The 16,845-nt window shown below is 43.3% G+C and overlaps 1 protein-coding gene across 1 annotated transcript; it reads right to left on the reverse strand.

The window, feature by feature from the left end:
* Nucleotides 1–1,345: 1,345 nt before the first annotated feature.
* On the reverse strand, nucleotides 1,346–16,365 carry LOC310918918 (uncharacterized protein; the record flags this gene model as incomplete). The annotated part of the gene is made up of 12 exons (XM_083877932.1): nucleotides 15,914–16,365; nucleotides 13,688–13,809; nucleotides 13,091–13,139; nucleotides 12,777–12,820; nucleotides 12,233–12,617; nucleotides 11,620–11,755; nucleotides 10,958–11,063; nucleotides 10,554–10,700; nucleotides 10,061–10,121; nucleotides 9,302–9,468; nucleotides 9,110–9,220; nucleotides 1,346–1,393 (listed from the first exon to the last, which is right to left on the reverse strand). The coding sequence occupies exons 1-12, from the start codon at nucleotides 16,155–16,157 to the stop codon at nucleotides 1,346–1,348; spliced, it is 1,620 nt and encodes a 539-aa protein (XP_083734058.1). The 5' UTR covers nucleotides 16,158–16,365.
* Between the last annotated feature and the right edge of the window lie 480 nt (nucleotides 16,366–16,845).

A 16,845-nucleotide genomic window follows, 5' to 3' on the forward strand; every position in this document is an offset into this window, starting at 1 on the left:
TATTCTAATATAATAATTCGTAACTTTATTATGACATAATATAATCAATTATATCAATACCATTAATAATATTAATAATATAAATAACAATAATAAAATCCTATTATTTTATTAATATTAATTATTAGTATTATTTTATTGACAATCAGTATTATTATCACTAACAATAATATTATCATCATTTTCATTATCATTAATAATATAATTCTCTTATTTTATTAATATTAATTTTAATATAATTTTATTGTCAATCATTCCAATTATCAATAATAATATTATCATCATTATAATTATCATTTTAAAAATTACCTTAATATTATTATGTTATTAACAATTTTTAATAATTAGTGTTTGGGAGTTTTTTTGTACTTTTTGCTGTTGGATTTTTTTGTTGCTTTGTTTTGGTTTTGGTTTTGGGAGTTTGGATTTTTTGTAATTTTTTGGGGTTTTGTTTGGTTTGTTTTTTTGTTGGTTTTGTTTTCTTTAGGGGTTTTTTGGGGGTTTTTGTTTGCTTTTGGAGTTCATTTTGTTGTTGGGTTTGTTTTTTGATTTTTTTTGGCGGGTTTCTTTGTTTTGTGGGGGTTTTGTGGGGCTTTGTTGGATTTTGAGGTTTTTGGGGTTTTTTTTGTAGTTTTTCGGTGTTTTTTGGGGGGTTCGGTTTGATTTGGTTTTTTTTGAGTTCTTTTTTGGGGAGTTTTGTTGTTGTTTTGGGGTTTTTTGTAGGATTTTGGGGGTGGTTTTTTGGGTTTTGGGGGTTTTATTGTTGTTTTGTTTTTGTTTATTTTTTGTTGTTTTGTTTTTTTGGGGTGTTAGGGTTTTTTTGTTTGGGTTCTTTTTGTTTCGGACTTTTTTTGTTGTTGTTTTTTTGTTGGATTTTTGTTGTTTTGGGTTTTTTTTTCACCCAGTGCAGAAGGGCTGGGCCAAACCCCCATCCCGGGTGTGGCAGAATTCACCTTTAGGAAATGACCCAGAGATCCCTCAGGGGACGGAGTTCGGGCACAGAACCCCAACAGTCAATTACAAAGTCAATTAATTACCCAGGAACTATTTTCCAGCCCTTTATCTGCTGCATGGGGCCAGAATAAATAAACAATAAATAAATATGGGCCCTGTGGTTAATCCTGAGTCCTGATTTCTGTCTGTGACAGAATAAATAAATAAGAAATATTTTTATCTATGAGGCCAGAATAAATAAATAATAAATAAACATGGGCCCTGTGGTTAATCCTGATTTCTGTCTGTGGCAGGGACATTCAGCATTTCCCTTTTCCCCAGAACGGGACGGGAGTTTTACAGCCCCATAAAACCTTCGGTGATTAATTAATGCCAGGAATTAATGTCTGAGTCACTCTGCCAGCTTTGGCTTTGTCATCACCTCCCTTCGCTCTTCAGGCTGCAAAAGGGAAGGAAAAAAGAGTGGAAGGCTTAAAAAATTAAAAATCAGATTTTTTTTTTCAGGCTGGCAAAAGGGGCAGGAAAAAAAAAATCAGATTTTCTTTTCATTCTGGCAAAAGTGGCACGAAAAAAGGGGAAGGCTAAAAAAATTAAAAATCAGATTTTTTTTCCGGGCTGGCAAAAGGGGCAGGAAAAAAAATCAAATTTTTTTTTTCAGGCTTCACAAAGGGCATGAAAAAAGAGGGGAAGGAGGCTAAAATAAATCAGATTTTCTGTTCAGTTTTCTGAGGAAATGGGGAAATGAGCAGCTATTAGCTAAGAGCCTCTAATATAAATATAATATAGTAATATATTAATATAAATATAATAATATATTAATATGCTAATATAAATAGCATCTAAAACCACCGTATTATTGAGCACAGAAATTTCACACCTGCTCAAGCAGCTCCTGAAAAGAGCAAAGCAAAACCAGCTCTGGAACTTGTGGAATCGTCCCTAATGTAGTTTTTAAACTCGTGTCATTATTTTGGTTTGGAATTCTGTTGTTTTCCCCCTTGGTGAATTTATCACTGGTGTTTTCAGTCTCTATTACACAAGATTCATGTTCTTTTTAGCAATTTTTAAGCAATTTTTATCTGTTCTAAGCTAAGTATTTTAATTTAGCTTAGAACCACAAAAAAAATTTAATTTTAAAAAATATTTTAAGCTATTATTAGCCGTTTTAAAGCTATTTTTAGCCAATTTTAGCCAATTTTTTGCTATTTTTCTTCCTGGCCATCAGATTTTGAAATTATTTATTTTAATTCCATTCCATTCATTTTAATTCCATTCCATCCATTTTAATTCCATTCCATAATTCCATTTATTTTAATTCCACCTGAATGAGCAGGAACTGATTTGTCTGTAAGACCCATGGTTGACAAGTCAGACAAACCAAAATTTTGATTTTATTTCTCTGTGAAATTTCATCAAAGTTTCTCAGCCAAAAGGAGCCACGAGTGGAATGTGTTGATGAGCAAATATTTGATGAGTCTGCCCGTATCAAGTTATTATTTTTTTAAATTATTATTCTTTATTTTTTTCCCGCATCAGCTTTACTCTCTGGATATTATTTACTGCAGGTTTTGGCTCTGCTGGAGGAGATTTATGTTGAGATAACCCTGGGCTTCAAATCACCTGGAGAGGAATTGGAGAAAAGCTGAAACAATCTTGGGAGGCTTCTGGGGAAAGGCTGGGCTGGGATTTTTGGGACAGAGCCAAGAGATTTTTGGGACAGAGCCAAGGGGATTTTTGGGGCAAAGCCAAAGGCACTCGGGATGGCTTTGGCAGGAATTGCCCTCAATGAACTCTCAGAGGACTCAGGGCCCTAAAAAGTGCAAAGAAACCCCAAATGTGGGTCACGACATGGGGCTTTGTGGGGTCACCTTCAGAGCAACAACCGCCCGTGAACTGGGGCTCTTTTTATTTTCCTTCCTCTTTCTATGATTTATTTCTAGTTTATTTATTTCTAGTTTTTCTCTATTTGTTTCTATTTATTTCTATTTATTCTGTTTATTCTGGTTTTAATTTTTTTCTATTTATTTCTATTTTTTTCTAATTATTTCTATTTATTTCTATTTTATTTCTATTATTTTTTCTATTTTTTTCTATTTATTTCTATTTTTTCCTACTTTTTATTGCTCTTGTTGTTGTTTATCCTTTTTGGGAAATAATGACCATAATGTTGTTTTTTCAGGGGGATCAAATGGGCACAGGACTTCTGGATCTAAACAAATAAACGCCAACCCTGAAGAGTGGTAATTCTGAGATAATCCTGAAAAGCCAGCTGAATCACAATTTAAATTTAAACAAATGAAAGTGGCAGATTCTATTTTTATTTTCCTTCCTCTTTCTATAGTTTATTTCCAGTTTTTCTATTTTTTCTATTTATTTCTAATTTTTTAAAAATTTATTTCTATTTTTCCTACTCTTTATCACTCTTGTTGTTTATCCTTTTTGGGGAATCACGACCATAAAGTTGTTTTTTTGGGGGGACCAAATGGCCACAGGACTTCTGGATCCAGGGGTTGGATATCTGGGTTCAAAACCAGAAAAACCCAACCCTGAAGAGTGGTAATTCTGAGATAATCCTGAAAAGCCAGCTGGATCACAATTTAAATTTAGACAAATGAGGATCGGAGGCCGAAGGGAGCCCAAAATTTATTCAAACCCCACGGACAAGGCAGTGACTGGAAGTGGTTTGTTTTCACTTAAATTTATAGTCAGTATTTTGTATTTTGCATTCAGTACTTTCTCTTTTGCATTTCACTGTATTTTTGCAAGGGGAATGTTTTCTAGATTGATGGATTAAAATATAAATTTTATATTTTGAATATAAATACTTTTTTTTTCAGCTCTGATTCCAGGAGAGGAGATGACATGGGGAGTCAACCCCCAAAGTTTATTTAATCAGAAAGGGAAGGCAGCTGAGGTTTTTTGGGTTGTAACAGACAAGTGGAAATAAACAACGCACTACGAGGAAAGAAAATAAACTGCACTGCTGGAACGAGACCTTATCACAACACAAATGTCAGCGGGGTGGACTTTCACAGGGCTCAGCTCAGCAAACACGGCTTGGCTCGGAGCTGAAACTTCTGCAGAAGTTTATCAGCCCTGGGATCAGAGCAGCGAGTGTGAGTAACGATTCCACAGAAACACAAAGGTCAGGCCTGGCTGGGAGGGGAATCACAGCCCCGAAACCCCGGTGGGTTCATTTCTGCTGGTTCCTAGAGTGACGCTGTTTTACACCACAATGACACAAACTATGAACTTCAGAAGGCTAAAAACTATTCTTTTATTTTTAGGATGTGTCTCCCTTTTATCCCATTTCACACAGACCAATTGGATTGGTGACACAAAGACAAACCTCTTCACTCCCATTGGTCAGAGCAGAGGGACAGCAAGGAGAAGTCCCTCCTGGGGAAAGGAATGAATAACAAAGTTACAGCTACAAAAACATTTCTCCTGTTTACAGAAAATTCCCTGGGAAAAGAATTTCAGAAAACCAAAACACCTCAGGCACAAACCAGGGATACACTAGAGCCTCTCTGGCTTTTTCTTAATTAAAATTCATAATTTTAATTGTTTCATCACAGCCTCAGCAGAGCTGCAATAAAAACAACTTTCAGCCCTACAGAACCTCCAGGTGAAGAGCTGCTGGAGGAAGTTAAAATGATGTTTTCAGCGGGTTTTGCTTCATGGGGCTCTTAAAACGCTTCAAGTCTCGGGGTTTGGGAGGGTGGAAATATTTTTGGCCTCGTTGTGGAGCTTTGAAGGCAGGTCGGTGTGTGTTCCTCTGCCTCCAGCACACAATTAGCTGCAAATGCCTTCCTGGAAATAATTGTGGAGGGTTCAAAAACTGGTTACAGCAAAGGGACCCAGGGGCTTTCGTTTAAAACAAAGCCAACCTGGGCCAAACTGAGAATTCCAAATCTGCCACCAGGTTTCATTTAAACTTTCGTCTAAAACAAAGCCAACCTGGGCCAAAGTGAGAATTTCAAATCTGCCACCAGGTTGGTTTTGGTTGGGTTTTTTTGTGAGTTCCTGCCATGGGTGATTGTGGAATTTGAGAAACAGGAATTATTGTTGGCCAATTTCTGTTTCTCAAAATCAGTGTAGTGGTCTAGAATTACTTACTCTTTTTCCTTCTGCTTGATAGGATTGGATTGGGGATTGGACTGGGGGTACAAGCATCACAAAGTCACCCAGGACAGTGATTTTTCTGGGTTCTCAGGCCGTGGTGTGAGATTTCTGCCCCTGCTCCTCACCCCACACAGCTCTCGGTGCCTGTGTCTGGAGATCTTGTTCTGCTGGGGAAAAAACAAGACTTCTGTAAACTGCTGGGGCTGCTGCTGCTGGATAGAGATAACAAACAGAGATAGTGAAGAGCTGGGACCTTCCCAGGCAGGATTCTCATGGGTGTAGCAGCTTCCAGATCCAGTGGGGAGCAGAGCAGTGCCTGGGGCCTCCTGATGCCAACTGGGGAAATGTTTTATTGGGGTTTTATACCCTCAAAGGGATGTTTTATCCACTCAAGCCTTGCTGCTGAGCCAAGGGAGCCCCAAAGCTGGGATATAAATATGTAGGGATGCCTGGAGTGGCAACTTGTTGGCAAGACAGAAGGAGTTTTTTGGGGCTCATCCTGCAGCTTCCAAGTGGTAAAATGGATGTTTGTCCTCAGGACAAGCAAAACATCAATGAAATGAGCAGGATGAGGCTCCACAGTGACCTGAGAGCTCAGTGGGACCCAGCCCTGCCCTCCTTTCCCTTTCCCTGCCTCACCCTGCTCTGCCCCTCTTGCTTTTTATCTTCTTTTCTGCCGGAGTTGGGATTAAATGCTCGACTTGTTTCCTGTTTGGACTCAGATGTTTATTAATTCTTATCTCTGTTACAGTCTCACAGACCATAATTTCCAGCCAACAAAGTCAAAAATGGCTCCTATCCCTGTCTCTACAAGGCCTTTCAGGATAAACTGTCCAATTAAGAAATGACATCTAAATTATTTTTACTTTTAACCCAATAACAAACCAGCCGTGGCTGCAATGAGGATTTTTCTCTCCAATTATAAAATATCACCCAGACCATGGAGAAGAAGGGGAAAAAGAAGGACTCAGCCTCTTCTGCCAGGAATTTGGGGTTTTTTGTAATTCCCTTTGGAATTAGTGGTGGGAAAGGGGATGCTGGAGCATTTCTGCCATCCTAAAAACAAAACAACAAAAACCTTCACGCACTTCTCACCTTCTAAACTCTACTTAATTTGCTTTTTCCATGATGTCCCTTCTTAGTAAAGACAGAAAAGCACAGAAAAAACCAAGTTACTGCATGAGATAAATGTATTTATTGACAGGAAGGAGCAGTGGAACAATGTAAAGCCACCTACTAACAATGCAACGAATGGATAACTGTGGTAAAATACACTGTAGGAGCAAGTTCATCTCTGAGTATATTGAATAAATGATATTTAAATGGATATTTAATACTCCTGTCCTTTCACCTGAATGGTTCCCATGACTAAAAGATTAATGCTGGATTATTAAATGAGAGTTTACTATGATTTTTAAAGAAATCCTGTGAGAAAATTCAGGGTTTTTTTCCCTGCAGTTGCTTATAGATGATATTCTGTTCTTCCCTCTGCTTCATCCTTGTGATTGTGAAATCCCTTGTGGGATTTCTTGGTCAGTTAATAATGAAAATAAGGAGCTGGATCTGACCCTTCAATCCCACAAATAGAAGCTGAGCTAACCCAGAAGTTCCTCCTTAATTGTCTTCAAATGAATAAAAAAAGTTCAGTGAGAACAGATGTGAGTTAAAAGTTAAAACAGGAAAAAAAAAAAAAGGATGAGGAGTGGTGGGGGGGACAGAGAGAAATAACCAGAGAGGAAAAAGGTCTGTAAAAGCTGAAGCAAAAAGGGAAAAAGAAAAGACTATTAAAACATGAGGGAAAGCTTTGGAGGGAGGTGGATGAGTTATGCAACTTATCATGACAATAACATATTACAGATGTATTTTTTAATGAAATACTGAAAGATGATGAATTATTATATCTCAGACTAAAAAAAATACACCAGAGAACTCTTTAGCTGTTCAGGGCTATCAGAATAATCAGAATATGACCCAAATCCCATTGGAATTCACTTCAACACTGCCACTCCTTAAAGTCCATTCACCTTGTGCAACGTAGCTCTTGGAGCTTAACACTTCAGGAAACCCCATAACACGAAAAAAAACTTTTTTTTTTTTCATTTTTAACAAGAAGCAAACGCAAAGGGTTCACTAAAAACATTCCCCAAAGATGCTGAGTACTAAACACTGGACCCTGCAGTGGCTTCACGTGGGAAATCTCCCATTTTCCTGACAGGAGACACGTGAAGAGTTGCTGGATCAGTGGAATTTTTTTTGGGTTTAGGTTCTGTAAAATTAGAATTGCTCCCTATGTAGCAAACAGGGAAGTTTCATAGAAACCAGCGAACTCGCAACCAGAAGTTCAAATTAAATGAGATTAAGTCTGGGGGGAGAAATAATTAAAAATAAAAATTATCTGGCTGGCAGTAATTCTGCTGAAAAACTTGGTTTTCTGGCAGTGCAGGATCATTTCAGCTCCTTGTTGTGCTCCCAACTTCTGTGTAACCAAAAAATGATCCTTCAAAAGCTGTTGTTAAATATTTAAATTTTATAAAGGTAAAATCCTCTCTAAGATCTGTTAGAAAGGAGCTAATTTGAAACTCTTTGTCCCAGACTTCACCTACAATCCATTATTGGTGCAAAATTCTGATTGCATTAATACAAAGCTTGAGTTTTGTTGAAAAAAAAATACATGCTCAGCACGATGTTTTATTTTGGAAGGACTTAGACTGCCTTAAAGTGTGACCCCTCCAGCCTTGGCCAAATCCAGAGCCAGACTGCAGAAAATATTAAATAAAACTCACCAGGCCCTGAATTCCCAGAACTCATGTTTAAAATGACTGAGGTTTTCAGCCTGTCTGGACATTGAATTTGGAGAGTAGAGAGTAGTTTGAGACTGAAACTCTCAATACTAAGCCTGAAACCCTCAAGATGAGGCCCTGGATGGTTCAAATCTTTTCTCTTGGGTTAAACACCTGCATGAAAAACCCTCAGAGCCTCAGACTGCAGGGCAGCTACACCTCAGACCTGGGCAGAGAAGCACAAATTTGTGGGAAAATGAAGAATCCAATTCTTCCTGGAGCACCTCACACTGAATTCCTGGTGAAACCTGCGCTGAGGATTTCCCTCATTTCTCAGTTTGCTCTTTAGTTCTGGCTCCAGGTGAGATCTCTCCAGCAGTCAGATAGGATAGGATAGAATAAATTCTATATTTTACTCTCTGTCCTCTTGCAGATGTCAGGCCCAGCAGATGCAGGTGAGGAGAGTTCTCAGCATTTCCCTGGAAGGCAACAAAGCAGCAAATCTCAGCTCCATCCCCAGCCCAGCTGGGCCTGCTAAAACCACAGATTTATTCCCCCATTTTCTGCCTGCCTTTGGGTGGGGAAGGAAGTTTGCAAGGAAAACTAATTCAGGGCAGGGCTCTGGAGTAAATCCAAAATCTGGGATGAGGGGCTGAGCATCTTTTCCATCAGCTCCTCTCTGTGGAGGTTTGACCTCAATGATTTTGGGGTTCTTTTCCACTCCAAACCATTCTGTGGGACGGCAGAGCAGGGACTGGATTGAGCCTCTCCATCCCAGCTGCGGAGTCACAAAAACCCCCAAACTCCCTGGACTCAACTTCCTACCACAAAATACCTTTGAGAAAGACATCAAGGAGGTCTGAGGATGGCAAGGAGCAAAATTCAGGTGAGTTATCCTCCTCTGGGAGTGCAGGGATCCCTCGGGGAGCACTCGGCAGGCTGCAGCTCTGTACAGGTGAGAACAGAACAGTCAATTTCCAATTGAACTGGACTGAAATGAGGGGTTTTTTCCTCTCTGCTGTGTTTTCTCTCCTGTTGGGAGAACCTCAGTGGCTTGAAATGGGGTTTTAAGTATTTCTAATTGAGATCTTGTTATATTATTACAGTTATTCCATTTACTCTGGTTGGAAATTCTTAGCTGACAGAGTCCAAAATGAGCTTGGAAAAAACAAAAGAGCTGTAATGTTTTTTGGTTTTTTTTAAGCTCTAAATATTTGCTTAATCCTGAAGTGTAAAGCACCCATAGTTACCTCCTGAAGAACATCCTGTGCCTGGGGTTTATGAGTCTGAAGCAACCACATGAGCTCCATGTTCTCCTCCAGTTTTGGGCAGGAGGTGGAGGTTTGACATGAATTCAGCACCTGCAGGTGACAGCAAATCCTGCGCTTGCACAAGGACGGGAACACTTAAGCCAGGGCAGGGATTCCTGCCGTGATCCTCACCTGCAGCTGGGGCTTTGCTCCCATCTGGAGCAGGCAGAGAATTCCCTCCAGGATTTGGTCTTTGCGCAGCGTGAGGAACCTCCCGGTGCTGGTGTCCCTGGCAGAGCTCTGGGATTGTGTCACCAGCACAGTGTGGGCAACAGCAGCACAGAGCAGGGGGGTTAAACCTGCAAGGAAAAGTCAAATCCAGTGCTCCTATCTGGAGTAAATCTGTATTTGTAGGTTTTTTTAAGAGCAGCACAGTGCAGGGGTTTAAACCTGGAAATACCCTTAGAAAAGTCAAACCCAATGCCCCTGTCTGGAGTAAATCTGTATTTATAAATTTTGTTAACAGCAGCACAGTGCAGGAGAGTTAGACTTGCAGGAACACCCATGGAAAAGTCAAATCCAGTGTTTGACCCCTGTCTGGGGTAAATCTGTATTTGTAGATTTATTAACAGCAGCACAGTGCAGAGGTGTTAAACCTGCAGGGAACACCCAGGGAAAAGTCAAACCCAGTGCCTGGAGTATATCTGTATTTATAGATTAACAGCAGCACAGTGCAAGGGAGTTAAACCTGCAGGGAAAAAAATCCAGTGCCTGACCCCTGTCTGGGGTAAATCTGTATTTATAAATTTTGTTAACAGCAGCACAGTGCAGAGGTGTTAAACCTGCAGGGAACACCCTTGGAAAAGTCAAATCCAGTGCCTCTGACTGGGTTAAATCTGTATTTATAAATTTGGGATCTAAACTCTGAGCAGTTCAGTTTTCCCTCTTTACCATGGTGGTCAGGCAGATCAACTTCCACACACACCCCGTTGTTCTTGCAGTTTTTCAGGACCTGCAACGAAGAATATCCAGGTGATCCCTGACCTTTGGCAGTGCCAAAAATATCCTTTCCTGCCCCAAATCTCTGTGCAACCCCATCAGAGCAGAGCCATGTGGAAAACCCTGGGTTATTTTAACCACCAGAACATGCATTAGTCGCTTTTACTCTGTTTTTTAAACGCCAGAACATGCATTAGTTACTTTTTCTCCACTTTTTAACCACAGAATGTGCATTAGTTGGTTTTACTCTGTTTTTTAAACACCAGAATGTGCATTAACTGCTTTCATTTCACTTTTTAACCACCAGAACGTGCATTAGTTGCCTTTTCTCTACTTTTTAAACACCAGAATGTGCATTAGTTGCTTTTACTCCACTTTTTAACCACCAGAACATGCATTAATCACTTTTACTCCATTTTTAGCCCCAGATAAACACCCAGTTTACCTCCAGGACTCTCAGGTATCCGTTCTCTGCACACAGGTGGAGGGGAGTTTTCCCAGAGCTGTCCTGCTCGTTGACATTGGCCCCCAGGGAGATCAGGTCACTCACCATCAGGTGCTGGTTCTTTTCTGCAGCAAGATGTAAAGCAGTCTGAGAAGGGAAGAAGGGCAGAAAGTTGCAGTGAAAGGCAAAAAATAGTTTAAAAACAACAACATTTAATAGTTAATGAAGAGGGGAGTTGGGATTTTGGGGCTCTGTTCCCACGTGGGCTCCATCATTCCCTCCCCATTCCCATTTTATCTTCTTTTCCAGGACAGCAGGAGGGTACTTGGTGCTTGGGTGGGGTTTGAAAGAGGGTTCCATGTGATAAAAAGTTACTTTTTCCCCTTGGCAAATCAGCCTCCTACCCTTTTCTCTGCATCTTTCTCGTCGATCTTGTTGAGGGATGCAAATCTCTGGGCCAGGGCAAAAGTCAGAGCCCTCCTTCCCTGGGCAACAGCCTTGTGCAGCAGCCTGCAAGAGAACTCAGTTAGGAACAATCAGAATTAGATATTTTAATTTATTTTTTTTTCTTATAAATAGCTATTTTCTCCACAAGCACCCCGTTCCAGGGCATTACTGGGATCAGGAAAAGCTTTGTTTTCATTTCCAGCAGCACAGCCACTCCCAGCTCCAGTCTGTGATTTTGGGTAATCCTCCCATCCATTTTTATTAGCAGGTAATAATACAAATAATTACCCTGAGTGTGTCTGCAGCATGGAAAAGATCTTTTTTTACAATTTTTTTCCCCAGTATTTATTTTGTTTGATTTTAATTTTCTGGTCAATCCTTATACGCACCCCTCATCCTTAAAATTTTTAACACCCTGAATTTATCCTGATATCAGCTGTAGCTCAGGAATATTACTGCAAATATGGAGCATTTCTATTTTTAATATCTGCCAAAAATTCTGTGTATTGGTTCAAGTTTGAGCCTCCCCTTGAGCAAAGAAGCTTCTGATCAGAGGTCAGAGCAAAGTGATGTCCCCAGGGGACAGAAATCGATGTATTTTTACAGAAAAATCGAGGACCTGTTGCCATTTTCATCAGGAGCCAGCAGTTTTTCCTCTGGGATGTTCCTCAGCCAGTTTTCCTCCCTGTGCAGCTGGAACTGGAAGAAGGAGAGGGCAGAGAGGTCCTGGCGGCTGAAGGAAATTGGGGTCACATCTGGAGAGCCCCTGGGAGCTTCCAGCAACATCTGGGCTGGGCTGGGGAGGGCAGGGATGTCCTGGGATGGAGAACTCCTGGAGAAACCTCCCTGACATGGAGAATTCCTGGAGAAACCTCCCTGGCATGGAGAATTCCTCAGGAAAACGTCCTGCGATGGAGAATTCCTGGGGAATTCTTCCTGGGATGGAGAATTTCTCAGGAAAACATCCTGCGATGGAGAATTCCTGGAGGAGCATTCCTGGGATGGAGAATTTCTCAGGAAATGTTCTTGGGATGGAGAATTCCTCAGGAAACATTCTGGGGATGGGGAATTTCTCAGGAAACCTCCCTGGGATGGAGAATTCCTGGGGAAATCTTCCTGGGATGGAGAACTTCTCAGAAAACATTCCTGGGATGGAGAATTCCTGGAGAAACTGTCCTGGGATGGAGAATTCCTGGAGAAACTGTCCTGGGATGAATCATTCCTGGGGAAACCATCCTGGAGAGCATCCTGCATCCACCAGCTGCTCCCTTTCTCTCCCGTCCTGGAGAATATTCCCGGCGAGCCGGACCTTTGGACACTCCCCTGCTCCTCACGGAGGGAAAGCTCTGCCTGTCCCGGCGGGATGGGGTGGAAATCTGTCCAGGAGGGCTCCTGGTGGAGCCGAGCCGGGCTCTGCCGCCTCCCCTGCGGGTCTCCGCTCCCCGCGCCCTCCCAGCGCTGCAGCTCGCCGGGGAATCCCTGCCAGAAGCAGCCGCCCGGCGCGGGGTGCCGGGGCTCCTCCCGGGGCTGGCTGGAGTTCAGATCCTCCTGCAGCACCTCCACCAGGATGTCGAGGTCCTCCAGGCCTTTGGGGGTTTGCCCGGCGCTCTGCTTGCTCTGAAACGGCAACAGAAAGGCGGGCAGGGGGGAGGAGGAGGAGGAGGAGGAGGAAGGGGGAGGGAGGCAGACATGAAGTGTCCTGTTCTCTCCCTCGGTGCTACAACAGGAATTCTGCCCCGGGAGCCTGGCACACGGGGCTCAGGCTGCTCTGCATACCTGTCTAGGCTGTTTCTCTGTATAAGGGTGAGCTCGCCTCTTCTCTGCTGGAGGAAAAAAAAAAAAAACAAAGGGGGAAGAAAAGGTTCAGAGCTGAGGAGAGGCACAGGCAGAGCAGATTCCCATCAGTCCTGCCCCAGATAAGAGCCCGATAACCCGTTCAGGGCGGTGGTGCCCGGCTGGGGCCTCCTGCAATGGACGGGACCAGCAGGGCTCACTGCCCGTGGGGCAGGACTGCTCTGGCCCTGGGGTACCCCACAGTGAGGATCCCACTAGGAAACGAGGCTCTGTTACCCAGTGAGGCGTTTCCAAACCTGTTTTTCCTGAGGATCCTTTGGTTACCGTCTTCACTGCTGAGGCTTCCTGAGGAGACAAAAGCACCCAGCTTCAATGTGAGGTGCTCACACCGAGGGGAGGATGAAACGGGGCAAATATTGAACACCTGGACAGGGTGAAGCTGCCTCCTGTGCTGTTTATTGGGTTTGGCTCAGCAGGGGCTGCAGGTGGAGAGATTTCCATGGGTGGGGAATCCATGGCAGCTTTATAAAGATCTTTACAGCAGCCCCGGGAGATTTTCAGCTCCTTGGGCTGTTGTTGCAGGTTCTGGAGTGATATTTTTACTGTTTATAGGGCCATCTTTGCCTCGATTGAATGATGCACATCATCCATGGCACGGATGTGCTCCTGCTGTCACTGCCTGTTCCTAGCCCAGCCCTCATTCTGTTTGAAATTTGCTTTATTCTCCACTTTGAGCAAAAAAAGCATTGATTTGGTGGCTGGAAGAGGCAGCAGTGCAGGTGTGAGCCCTGCAGAGCACTCAGCGGGCTGTGACTGTGTGCTCCGGGATGCTGCAGCCCCGGGGGAACCTCCCCAGCCCCGGGGGAACCTCCCCAGCCCCGGGGGATTCTCACCTTGCCGGGAGGAGGCTCCAAGCCTTTGGAAAGTCGGATTTTCCTCAGCAGTTCCCGCACGGGCATCTTCACTCTCACACCCATGTAACGCTTCTGAGGGGGATCAGAGCTAAGTTCAGAGTCTGGAAAAGTCACAACACGGTGCTCAAAGTGACACAGTTGTCTGAGCTGTTGGAGAAGGGTGGGAGGATGAGGTCAGCCTGGGGAATGGGCTCTGATTCCCACGTTCATCATCACTTTTGGGAAATTTCCACATCTCCCTGCGTGTTCCTTGGCTCTGCTCGATAATTTTCCTTTATAAATTCCTCCTCAGTTTTCCTGCCTGCCACAGAGTGTGGATTTGCTTTTGGGGAATGTGTCAGCAGGGCTTTGGCCTCTGCCCCTCTGACATTCTGTGTTGTGGTAAACCTGCCTTTGCACTTTCCTGTCCTGTGGTCTGGTGAATTGTTATCGGTGCAACAACCAGGAGCAGAATTAGTTCAGAATTAAGATAAGGATGCCCTGTCCAGTGGCTTTTGGTGTGCTCCGACTCAAGGGAAACTGATTTTCTGCACTGAAATTAAACAGTTATTTGAGAATACTCCTCACTGTCCAAACAGGCTCTCTCTTTGTCAAAACAAGCTGCTCTGGGATTGTTTGTGTTAGGTTTCCTTGCATCTGGGGCCTGCATCCCCAAACTTGAAAGACTTGCCCAGATTAGGAGCTTAAATCCATCAGCTTTTGAAATACCTTTTATGTAACCCTGGCATTCACCTCCTTGCCTTGTGTGTCCCCTTCCTTGGAATAACCTTTATATAAAACGCATCCAGTGACAGATATTAGCATTAAAAATTTACAGATTTAATGTATTAGATCTGGGTCTTCCTGATAAAAAAACACCACGGAGAAGGCCCAGCTCCAGGGAAAGCCTGAGCTTTGGGAACACAATTAAAATACACCAGGGAGAAAGGCCCAGCTCTGAGGAGAGCCTGAGCTTTGGGAACACAATAAAAATACACCAGGGAGGAAGGCACAGCTCTGAGGAAAGCCTGAGCTTTGGGAACACAATAAAAACACACTAGAGAGAAAGGCCCAGCTCTGAGGAGAGCCTGAGCTTTGGGAAGCAGAGCGTGGGATCCTGAGAGCAGGAGTCATCCAGCAGCAATGCTGGAGCTGGGAGAAGTTTCTGTTCCCACTGCAGCTCGTGGTGAGAGGAACAAAACCAGCTCTCATCATCAAACACAATCCAGGGTTAAACAACACAAGAGCCCGAAATGAAAAAGGTGCTTTGGGCCAGCAGCTCCTGGTGCTGTTAAATAAAACATGAGGAGCCTGAACCGATATTCCTGACCAAAATCTGTGCTGGAGTGTGGCTGGGCCCCATGGAGAGGACCCAGGGGAGCTCAGCAGATGGAAAGGTGCAGCTCCTGGGGTGGCTGAGAGGAGGCAACCCTGGCAGGGGAACCAGCCCCACAAGATGTGGTTTCTTGTTGCGTGATTTTTGTTTCCCTTCCCCGCTCCAGGCAACGAGAGCTGACACCCCTCCAGCGGGAGGGAGGCGAATCCCGAGCAGCAAATGGTGCCTTTGGAATGGAGATGGGCTTGTTGTTTTGTGCTGAGATTTCTGGCACTTCTCGGTGTTGAACCTATCGCTGAATAATCAAAACACCGAGACCTCGAAAAGCACAGTTTGTTTCTCGGGCTGGTCTAGAAATTATTCATTTTTTTCATAGATTGGTGTTTTGATAATGAATTATTTACTGTTTGTAGAGTATTTGTAAGGTTTCTTTGAGAAGTTTACAACAAGCCAGTAAGATTGTTACTATGTTATCTGGGAAGAGTTTCCAGTGATGGATCAGATATATCCTAGAAATTGAAGGATTCAATTCTGCAAAGGCAATGATTCACCAAACACACTTCCCTGTGACTTTGAAATGTTAATAACTCGGGTCACATCGTGTGTTAGCTCAGAACCAAACCTGCAATTCAGAATGCAAATGAGCAGCAAAACGCTGGATGGAGATGGACAGAAATGCCGGAATTTTGGGCATCCTTTGGGAACCAGAGCCATTTCTGACCTCAGCAGCAACAAAATCCAGCCCAGCCTGAGCAGGGGAACGTGCTGAACGTCTCTGCTGTGACTGAGCTTGATTTGTGCTGCTCAGAGCCCCAGGTCACTGAGCTCCATCAGCTGCTGCCACAAACACCAAAGAGGAAATGGGAATAAAGATTTTTTTTTTCTCTTACCAGCAGGAGCAGGCATCCCTGGAGGTTTGCAGGGAGGAGGATGGTAGATCTTGGGACTTTCCACGTTGAGCTCAGTTAATCCAGAGTCTGGCAGAGAGGGGCTCTGCTGGAAGCAGCTCTTGGGACTGGCAGTTTCTCCAGGCAGGGGAGAGCCCTGGCCTGGGCTGTAGCCACCACACACTTCACTTTCACTCATGTTTTGGCTGACAAGGAGCTCAGGACTCATGCAGACCGTTTGCAACATCTCCACTGTGGGTGTGTGTGTGTGCAGGAAAAGATGAAAAAGAAGAGGGGAGGGAAAAAAAAAACCCAACCCTGTTCGGTTGTGTTTAAAAAAAAAAAAAAAAATCAATCCTGTATCACATGGAGACCATGGCAATGTAATTAATCCCCCAATGCAATTAGCTGAGTCCAGCTTCCCTCTTGTCTTTGGAGCAGCAAGTTCCAGCAGGGGAAGAATGAAACCAGCCCTGGAATCCCAGCAGGCACTGGAAGCAGCTTTTGAGAGTTTCTTGGCTGCAGTTCTGCTTTGCTCTTTATACTCAGGTATGGTTTGGAGGACGGCAGCCTGGGAAGGCTCCACCCTCTTTCCTGACAATCCTGAGCAGCTGATGAAGAAATGAGTTTTCCCAAGAAAAAGTTTAACTGCAAGTTGAATTATTTTTTTTCCCCTGCTGTGCGCAACAGGAAAAGTTAAATTCTGATTTACTGGGAAGGGAAAAGAAACTTCTGACTTAGGGTTGTGCAAGTGAGTAAAGTAGTAGGAAAGTGTTAAGTAAATGTTTTGGGAATTCTTGAAAGTGGTTTTCAGCTGGGATAGGGTGAGTTTTGTTCTCAGTGCTGTGTTTTAAATTTCGGATAGTACTTTTGATACCAAACTGATTCTGCAGCTCTTGCTCAGTTGTGTTTCCCCCAAATCAAGGAATTTTCCC

This window comes from Zosterops lateralis (assembly GCF_965231275.1).
Source record: "Zosterops lateralis genome assembly, chromosome: 25".
In the NCBI taxonomy this organism is placed as follows: Eukaryota; Metazoa; Chordata; class Aves; order Passeriformes; family Zosteropidae; genus Zosterops; species Zosterops lateralis.